The sequence below is a fragment of the Carya illinoinensis genome, chromosome 3 (assembly GCF_018687715.1).
Source record: "Carya illinoinensis cultivar Pawnee chromosome 3, C.illinoinensisPawnee_v1, whole genome shotgun sequence".
Taxonomy (NCBI): Eukaryota; Viridiplantae; Streptophyta; class Magnoliopsida; order Fagales; family Juglandaceae; genus Carya; species Carya illinoinensis.
The window spans coordinates 28,758,335-28,768,877 of record NC_056754.1 but is presented as its reverse complement, the minus strand read 5'-3'; the positions used below and the strand labels follow the sequence as shown (position 1 = coordinate 28,768,877).

General features: G+C 40.0%; 1 protein-coding gene across 1 annotated transcript; it reads left to right on the top strand.

Annotated features, from left to right (window-relative positions):
- The first annotated feature begins 1,473 nt into the window (after positions 1-1,473).
- Positions 1,474-1,836, top strand: LOC122304695. Its single transcript, XM_043116961.1, has one exon. It carries the CDS (start codon positions 1,474-1,476, stop codon positions 1,834-1,836), a length of 363 nt encoding a protein of 120 aa, XP_042972895.1.
- Positions 1,837-10,543: the final 8,707 nt, after the last annotated feature.

Genomic DNA, 10,543 nt, shown 5'->3' with positions numbered 1-10,543 from the left:
TGGAAAATGGAGGATATGTGTGGACTTCATCGACCTGAATAAGGCCTGCCCGAAAGACAGTTTCCCACTTCCCCACATTGACCTAATTGTTGATTCAATAGCGGGTCATCGTATGCTGAGCTTCTTGAATGCCTACTCTAGGTACAACCAATCCTCATGAACTTGGATGACAAGGAAAAGACGTTGTTCATCACCGATCGAGGGCTATACTACTACTCAGCCATGCCATTCAAATTGAAGGATGCAGGGGCCACCTACTAATGGCTGGTCAATCTTATGTTCAAAGATAAGATCTAGCGAAACATGGAGGTCTATGTGGATGATCTGCTGGTCAAAAGCAGAACTCACGAATAGCCCTTAGACGACCTTCGAGAAGCCTTCATGGTGTTGAGGCAATACTAGATAAAGTTGAACCCTGCAAAGTGTGCTTTCGGTGTTGGCTCTAGGAAGTTCTTGAGCTTCATGGTGTTTGAGCAAGAAATTGATGCCAACCCAGAGAAGGTGGAAGTTATACTCAACATACTCGTCCCTCGAAACATAAACGAATTACAAAAACTCGCAGGTCAGAGTAGCGGCCCTTAATCGTTTAGTGTCAAGATCCCCCGAGAAGTGCCTCCATTTCTTCAAAGTACTGCTGAAGGCTCAAAATTGGGATGAAGAGAGCAGACAAGCATTCGATGCCTTCCAAAAGTACCTCACCAACCCTCTATTGCTTAGCCAGCCCAGAAGTAGAGAAGTCTTGGTCTTGTACCTATTGGTCTCCCCGCAAGCTACCACCTTGGCCTTGGTACAAGATGAAGGCGGGGTCCAAAGACCCTTATACTACACCAACCAAGCCTATCGAGGAGTGGAGGCCTGATATCCATTAATAGAGTAATTCACCTTTGCCTTGGTGGTAAGTGCTCTAAATCTCCACCGTGGAGTTGAGCGAATTTGACATCAAGTACACACTGCAAACTTTGATTAAAGGATAGGTGTTGGTAGATTTCATGGCAGAATTCACAAGCTTGCCCGAGGAGGCCAAATATGCACTTCCCCTAAAGTCTTGGTAAGTCTTTGATGAGCTGGAGGGGGAATGAGAGTGCATATAGTTACAGATGAGGGCGAAAAGCATAACAACGCTATCAAACTGGCATTCAAAACTATAAACAACGAGATAGAATACGAGGCATTGTTCTTTGGCCTAATAGTCACCTGGTCCTTGGGCACCGAGGAAGTAGAAGTGCAAGCTGACTTCTAGGCAGTGGTTAGCCAAGTACAAGGGGAATTCATGGCAAAGAGTGAGAAGTTGAAAAAGTATTTAACGTTGATAGAGGTTGAGTGAACTTACTTCAAGTACTTCCAGATTTAACAAATTTCGAGGATCCACAAGGCAAATAGGTTAGCAAGAGCAACATTCAGACAAGAGAGTGCCCCCTCCCAGAATGAATAGTGTTCAGGACTGTAGAACTACTTTTCGTCGGAATTGAGCTAATGGAGGTTGAACCAGAAGCACCAGAGCGTGTGCTGGACATTCTCATATATTTGGACGCCAATGAGGTGCCTGAAGACTTGTGGGAAGCAAAAATTAGGAACAGAGCAGCACGATACACTATGGTCGATGACATCCTGTATAGAAGGGGGTATTCCACACCCCTTTTGAGGTGCACCTTGTTCGAGGAGGCCCAATACGTATTAGCAGTGATGCAGGTAGGGTACTACTGGTCGCCCACCCTTAAGGATGCCGACGAATACGTGTGCAAGTGCACAAAGTGCCAAGAGTATTCTAGAGTACCCCATCACCCATTGGAAGAACTGATATTGATCACCATGTCTTGGTGGGTCCCCTCCCCCTAGGCAAATGAAGGGTAAAGTTCATAGTGGTTGCAGAAGACTATTTCACCAAGTGGGTAAAGGCTGAGACATTGGTGACAATCACAGCGAGCAACATCACACGCTTTCTGTGGAAGATCGTGGTTTGCAAGTTTGGCATCCCTTGGAGCATCATCTCAGATAACATGAGATAATTTGACTTCGATTATTATCAAGACTGGTGTTGGGACTTAAGAATCAAGTTCCGCTACTTGTCCTTGGGACACCCCTAGTCCAATGGGCAGGTGGACGTGACCAACAAGACTCTAATGAGGATACTCAAGAAGAAACTTAACTACAAGAAGGGCGCTTGGGCAAAGGAGTTCCTCATAGTTTTGTTGGCATATCAGGCCACGGTGAGGACGCCAATGGGAGAAACCCATTCACACTCACTTATGGCCATGAGCCAATGTCGTCGGTCGAAGTTGGGATCCCTACCTATAGGGTACAACACTTCAAGCAAGACTCCAAAAACGAACGACTCGATCTGCTGGAAGAATTCAGGCTTGAAGCAGAGGTAAGAATGGCCGTAAAAAAAGAAGGGTGAAGTGATGCTTTAACATAAGCATGCCCGAAGACGTTCAAGGTTGGGGACCTCATGCTAAAGCAAACAGACCACTACCTGAGACGAGGGGAAGTTTGGCCCTTAGTGGGAAGGCCCTTATGTGGTTGTTGCCAACAACCGCTTGGGTGCCTACTGGCTCTGGGACTCCTAGGGGAATGAGCTGCCACACCCATGAAACACCGAACATTTACAAATGTTTTATTGTTAAACATCTTGTAAATTGTAATTTACATTTTTATGTTAACTACACAAACTCATTTAATGGAAGTGTGACTTTTCAGGAATAAAGTATTTAAGCACCCTTTATCCACTAATGGAAATCTCCATCCGCAAAACCCCAGCAACTACTTGCCTCACTAACTAGTTTGACTTTCACTGGTCAAAAACACAACTCCTACATACCTGCCTGTTGAGGACCAAAAAGTCAGTATAGCCTTAAGGTGGCTTGGCCTACCTCATGACGAAGTGCAGGTTCACTATCTCAACTACCTGACATAACCTAGGGCGAGTTCAACCTTAACGAGTTGCTCGGCCCCCTCAAAAGGACTAAGATTACCTCCCCAGGAGGGCTAAAAGGGGAAAGGTTTGAACTAAGGCATCCCTACCCCTTCCACAGTGGAGTGCGGGCCATCACAACTCCCACAACAAAATGCCTCTAACCTATGCTACGCTCCTCGGATTGATCAGGTTAGTAAATGTCATAAATTATTTACACTAACTGACTTGCCTCTTGCAGTTTTGACAAGCAACTCTTACTTACCTTCCTGTTGAGGACCAATAGGTATGCCTGGCCTCAAAGTGGTTCGACCTGCCTTGCAGCGAAGTGCGCGTTCGCTCTCCCTACTGCCCAACATAGCTAAGAACAAGTTCAGACCTAACACACTGCCAACCCTCACACCTACGAGGGACAACAGGGCAAGTCCAGTCATATAAACTGCTTGACCCCCTCGCGTCCATGAGGGTCAATGAGGCCAGTTCAGTTTAAATGTACTACTCGACTTCCTCCAAAGATACTGGGTGAGGTTAGCCTCCTCGCGCTGCTTGACCTTCTTTAAAAGCCTAAAGCAAGTCTCTAGCCCCTTGGCTACCCCTCTTGCCATCGACCCCGTAACAAACTAGCAGACAGAAAGGTCAGGGACCACCTGACCTCCCAAACGGCTAAGAGGGCCGGTAGGTCACTTGTTAGCATGGTTGTGTTCATGTGTACTCTGCATAGCGGAAACCACCTCTAGCCTAACTACAAGTAAATTTCAAGAATTTTATTTTTCTTTTATGATTAATGCTGTTTGTAAAAGTATTAAAATGTACACTTGCACAATATAACATTATAGATATTCATATGTCACATTATATTTAAAAATTTACAAGTAGCCTTATAAGAAGTATAAAGTATAAAAACTGGAAGCCAATGAAAAAAATTTAAGAAATAATTAATCACGTCATTTTTATTCTAAAAACTAAAATGTGCATCCTACATTTTGGGAGAAAGTAGAAGAGGATTATTTTAGAAAAAAGGAAAACGATATATATATATATTGATTATTGGGTCCTTTGATGCGAAAGTAAAATTTATTTGTTAGTAAAAATTTCTTATAAATAAATTTTACTCTTTATTATGAATTTTTATAATTTTCATTAAATATTTTAAATAATTTTGTATATAATATAAAAAGTTTGAATATTATTATTATTATTAATCATTTTGAACAAAAGTAGTGTGAATTGTCCATTGTTATAACGAAGATGCTTGAACTTAGAGTCAAAGAAAATATAAAAGAGTGCTGTACTGCCGCCCAACAGTGACAGCTTGTTGTGGCTTCAAAATTTACTTTCTAATATTTTTTTTATTCATATTGTTTTAATATTTTTAAATAACTTTTAAAAAAATTAAAAAAATATTAATATATTAATAATCATTTTTTAATAAATAAGTAAAAGAAATAAATTTTAAAATAAATTAAATGATATAGGATTAGTTTCGATTCAGAGACGAGATAAAATAATTTTAAATTATATATAAAAGTTAAATAAAATATTATTAAAATATTATTTTTTAATATTATTATTATTTAAAAATTTAAAAAATTAAATTATCTATTATATTTTATATAAAAATTTTAATAATAAAATAAAATAAAATAAATCGCTTGCTTAATCCAAACGTACACAAGATCATCATCCAATATAAAAAGCAAAGGATGGGTGTAGGGTATATGGTAGGGTGGTAAGGATCATAACTTTCACTGCCAGAGTCCACTCTCTCGTCAACGAGTCAAATGTGAAATGGATCACTCAGACAAAGATAAAGATATCTTGAAGGTTTGGAACTTCTACGGAAAAGAGCAGTACTACACCACAAGACAGCCAGGCATCAATTTTCTTTTGGGGCCCGCTACAGAAAATTATCACTCTTCTGAGAAAGTACACTATACTGTGAATAGAAATAAGATAAATGTTTTTTGTTTTTAACAATAAGACAAATATTTTAATCATGTAAAAATAAAATTATAAATATATTTTAAATAAAAATAAAAAATTTTAATTAAATAAAAAATAAATTTAAAAATTAAGGTAATAAAAATAAAAATATTTTAATAAAGTAAAAATAAATTTATAAAACAAGGTGATATGATACGATAGATTAAATTATAAAATTATTTTTATTATAAAATAAATTTATTTTGATTTTTATATAATTTCTTTATAATTATAACATTTTTCTAAAAATAATATTTTTCTATAATATATTATATCAATTGAGACATAAAATTAAAAATAACTATAAAATTTTAAGTAGTGACCTTTTAAATTAATTTCTTGACTTTCAAACCAGGTCTTTTTTAATTTTTTCACTTGAAGGGTTGATGCTTAAAGCAAAAGCCAAAACTAAGTTTGAATAATATTAGAATATTGTGGCATATTGATTCTGAATAATGCTACTTATTATTTTAATTTTATCATCTTTTCATCATTTTATGATGTGATATTAAATTATTAAAAATTATTTATATTTTATTTATAAATTTATCATCTAATATCACATCATAAAATAATTAAAAAATAATAAAAAAATAGAATGGTGCTAGAGTCATCAAAGACTATTCATAGAATACCCACCGAATGTAGTGTTTTTTTTTTCGATTTTTTTATTCATTTATTTTATATTCTTAAATATATATTTTTTAAAATTATAACATCACTTAAAAAAATTTACTTAATCACTAAGTTAAAAAAAAAAAAATACATATCCGATAGACTTTTGGGGTCCCATATGCTCCCCCAAGCATTTCTCTAAAAAAATAACTATAAATAGATTTTTTCTATATGAAAGGAAAGTTGTAGACATAAAACTGTTCACACAGTGGACCCACACTAAATATTATAAGTCCTGATTATATATCCTTTCTAAATGCAACACCACTGATAGCGTGACCAATATGGAAATCCAGACAATAGAGGGGGGCTTTGCTAGAGGAGGCATGTCCACATCTAGTTGAAAGGCATATGCACGAAGGACAACATATGAAGAGATATATGTGACATATATGGTCCCTAAGCACCAAAAAATTAGTAACCAAATGATAATATCATTCGGGGAGGAGGATCAAGAAGGAGTGTTGTATCCGCATGATGATGCCTTGGTGGTCACCCTTGTAATAGCTAACTATATGACCAGGCTGGTACTAATTGACAACGAAAACTTGGCAGATATACTATTTTGGGATGCTTTCGTCATAATGGGTATCAACGCCAATAAACTAAGGCCCTCTCCAACACCACTAAAGGGCTTTTTTGGAGATACAATATAGCCCATCAAGGCTATTATCCTCCCAGTAATCGTTGAGACTAGTACACTGATGGCTACCACCATGATTGACTTCTTGGTGGTAAAAGCTAGATCCTCCTACAATGCTATATTGGGGAGACCAACGCTTAACAATTTCAAAGCGGTAACATCCACATACCACCTCAATATGAAGTTCTTGACCGATGGTGGGATGGCAGAGTCACGGGGCGAACAAGCTCGAGCACGAAAATGTTATTTACAAGAGTTGAAGAGTAGCCACAACGAAGTTTGAGTCATTACAAAAAGAAGTGAAGCATCGGTACCACCCTTGCAGCCTTCCTTTGGCGGTGGCCTTAGAAAAAGGCGTGGAGGTCAGGGATAAGTAGAGTCTACAATAGGCCGAAGCCAATGAATCACTAGAGCTTGTGATGCTATACTCGAACCGCCCAGGTACTACCACATGTGTTGGGACCCAAGTTCCTCTAGGGGACAGAGAAGCTCTGAAGCAGCTATTAATAGAGCTTAGGGATATGTTTGCATGGAGTCATAAGGAGATGCTTGGCATAGATAACAACATCATTGAACATCGCTTATGCGCATATCCCGCACACAAGATAGTTTGTCAAAAAAGAGGGTCATTCAATGCTAAAAAGTATGTTGCCATTAATGAAGAAGGCCAAATTTGACTTCCTAAGCTCCTCATCAGAGTCTTTGCAGCTGTCCTTATAATGCTGATAGTGTTTCTGGAGTTCTGCCAAGGCCTCCTACGCCTTAGAAAGGTCAAGGGCAGTAAGGTGGGTCTTCTCCATAGCGACCGTCAACTCTTGTGCCAGCCCTTGATTGTGTTCCTGCAAACGAGACAGTTCCTTGCGAGTCGAGTCTAACTCCCTAGTACAGGTGAAAAGCTTAGCGTTAAGGCAGGCTGATTCGAACTCAAAGCCCTTCTGAGTATCAGAAAGCTGGAACTACACAAAATCCATTTTTGACTGAAGAAGCCTTAAGTTGAAGTAGTCCTTGACCTTCGCCTCTTGGGCACAACATGTAGCATCAAGAAGCTCAAGGACTTCTTTCTCAATAATCTCCAAGTCGTTGTGCAAGGAGTGGGAGTAGCCCTCTGATTGCTCCAACAGTATCTCCAACTTCTTCTTCTTCTCAGCCAGCACCTCCAGCTTCGTGCTATCCACCTACAATTTCTCAAAGGCAAGTTTAGCAACATAGTATAGTCTTCGTCGTTCTCAGACTTCCTCTTCCGGGCGGCTCGGTCTGCCATAATCCACACAGCTAGATCGTTAATTCCCTGCAAAAATGATAGAACACTCGAATTGGAACTGCAAATAAGCAAATAAAGAAAAAGAGCAAGTCCTATGATGACGGTCCCTTAGAAAGCCAGTCCTTTAGATGGCTGGCTATATAGGCGGTGGCTTTAGCTTGGGCAGGGTAGAAGAGGAGGAAGCACTGCCACTTGCCTTTTCGCCAAAGATTTCCTCAAGGACAGAAACATCTCCTGGCAAAGAAATTCTATCAGGCCTTGGCATTGAGTCTGCCACTCCTTCTGGAAGACATTCAAGGCCTGTAGATGGGAGGGAGGCCCTGGTAGAGGCCAAGTCAGCTTCAATTAGGTGGGCGTCTTCTCCCATCGAACCGCCCAAGCCCTCGATAAGGAGGGATTTAGTATCTCCACCGAAGATGGGGTGAAGATGGGAGGAATGGAGAGACACTCGTCATTGATATTCAATGAAGGGGTAGTGCTCCTAGAGGCAATGGCTAGTGGGGTCTCTAGGAGGGTGTCGTTGGCCTCCACTTCTTCTTGGATTTCCTTGTGGCAAGGGAGCATGCCACCAATCATGTTGTTTGGGATTTTTTTCCCCTTCGCCCAGCTTTTGTGTGTGGGTGGGAGCATTGTTTGTCCCATCAACCAGGGAAGCAGCTCCCAATACACACTTCCAATTGGGGAAAGCACAAGATTTTTTGTCACAGCGGAGAGGTGGGAACTGTAGCCGAGATCAAGAATGAACGCACTTGAATGTTGGATTGATTGGGGTGTATCAGGAAGCGATCAATGTGGGAGAGGGTCAACAAGAAGTCAGTCCAAAGGTAATCAGGGTGAGCCTCAGCCTAAGAATGAACAGTTTCAATTTAGGCCATCTCTTGAATTGACAAGGGTTCCATGCTCACCCACAAGCTCTTTTCATCAGGAAGTACGCCCTAGTTAGCTATAACTGGGAAATCTCGCTGGGGGGTTTCGAGGGCGAGAAACTGGCAACCCTAGCCAGTGATAAAGAAAACCCTACTCGTTTAATTTTTGGCATTGGAATACCGAGTTTCGAACTGGGCCAAGGTCTGTCTTTTATCCTTCTTATGGAAGCTAATGACATTGCCCTTGGTGGCTGGCCTTAAATTGTTGAAGGATAAAAACTCTCGAACAGTCAAGTCAAGGTAAAGATCCCCAATGGGCTCCAGGACCATATGAAATACTATGCATGTGCACAGATAAGCCCTTAATGTGAAGGGATGGAGCTGAACAAGAGCCAAACTAAGCAGGTCAAAAATGTCGTGAAGAGGGAAGAAGGGAAGTCTTAACCCATGAGCCAGTAGAGACACAGTTAGGGTGACCTTGCCTGAGAAACCCTTGTCATCACAACACTCGTGTGGGGAAATATCTAGCTCTGAAGTCTTAGGGATGCGATATTCTTCTCGAATCGTTGCAAAATCCCTTTGTCTAAGGCCTAAGTGCCACCCATAACCATTGAAAGTTAGAATATCTAAATCGTGGGATGATTGTGCAGAACTGCCACCACATTCGGCCATGAAAAATGGAAGTGGAGAGTATCAAGTAAATGGAGAAGAAGGAATAAGTGTGAGAAAAGACGCAGGGTCAGAGAGAAAACACGAACAAGAAAGGCATAAGAAAGTGTAATGAACGAAGAAAGAGTAAAGAAGCTCGAGAGAAATGTATTTGAGTGAATGTGAAATGCCAACCGTCGTAGGCATCATGGCTTGGCAAGGGACTAAAATAATAACCGACACAAGCAAACTCGTAACCGTCGCCATGTCAATAGTAAGTCATGAGTGCCCTTGATTATTGAAAATGGGAAGCAGCGTGAAAATGAAACATGACGAGACAACGGGGAAATTAATGATTTGCAGACAGGCTTGGATGTGCTTAAAGGGGTTTGAAATGAAAAAAGCCCATGACAGGCAAAAAAAAAAAAAAAAGGAGAAAAATATGTAAGATTTTATAGCATAAATTCCCTACACCTTGAAGCACAGGGGATTAGCAGAGTAGTTGCAGGGCCTATTTGGTGATTAGGCCCAATGGAAAGGCACTCTATCAACTAGCCTAAATTGAAGAGCCCAAGTCTAGTGGGGATCTACATGCTACATGCCACCTTACTTGGGAAGGAGCGAATTTAATGTAGGTACGAGTGATGACTTGCAAAATTTCGTATTGCAGATTTACAAGATCGCTCGACCGGAGGCTTTTGGCCGCTCGAGCAAATTCAGGCAGATTCAAACGCTCGACTGCTGCTCGATAGTGAGCTCGAGTGAAGTCAGGCAGAGTTGAACGCTCGACTGTTGCGGGAAAATAAAGATCGCTCGAGCAGAGGCTTTTGGTCGCTCGAGTGAAGTCAGGCAGAGTTGAACGCTCGATGTGTGCTCGACAAGCCGCTCGAGCGAATTTAGGTAGAGTCGAACGTTTGATACTCGCTCGAGCAAATACCGTATTTTTCTAGATCTATGGTTTTCCACCGTCAGAGCATATAAAAGGGATTTTTCACCATATGGCTGTACCTTTGGATTGGAGAACACTTTTGGGACAGAAAAACACAGCTAGAAGGATTCAAATCATCTGTTTCGGAGAGGAAATTCCATATATTGCACGTACGTTGGAATCATACACAAGCACAGACGGGAGAAAAGCATTGAAACATTTCTTTGAGTTTTTGAAGACGAGTTGCGGTTGCAAGTAGTATTTTTTAGCGTTTATTTTCTTCCAATATTCTCAGAACAATTATGGTGAATTCGTTTATGTTGAATTCCATTTCTAGCATGAGCTAAATTTTAATTATTCTAAGAAAAGGATGTAATCTAGTTTCGAACTATGCTTGATTGTCTATGCTAATTTAAGGCAATTCTCTCTTTTTTTATCTGATTTATTCTGAGTTTATTGCTTCTAATTAACTGGCTATTGATTAGATGATAATCTTGTGATTTGCTATCGAAAGAGGGAATCATATGGTAGATCTTGAATTTTTCAGCATAGGTAAGTATAAAGATCGAAAGACTTGTATAAACCTATGTAGTAATTAAATCATTGGTCTTATTGATTTCTTGAGTAT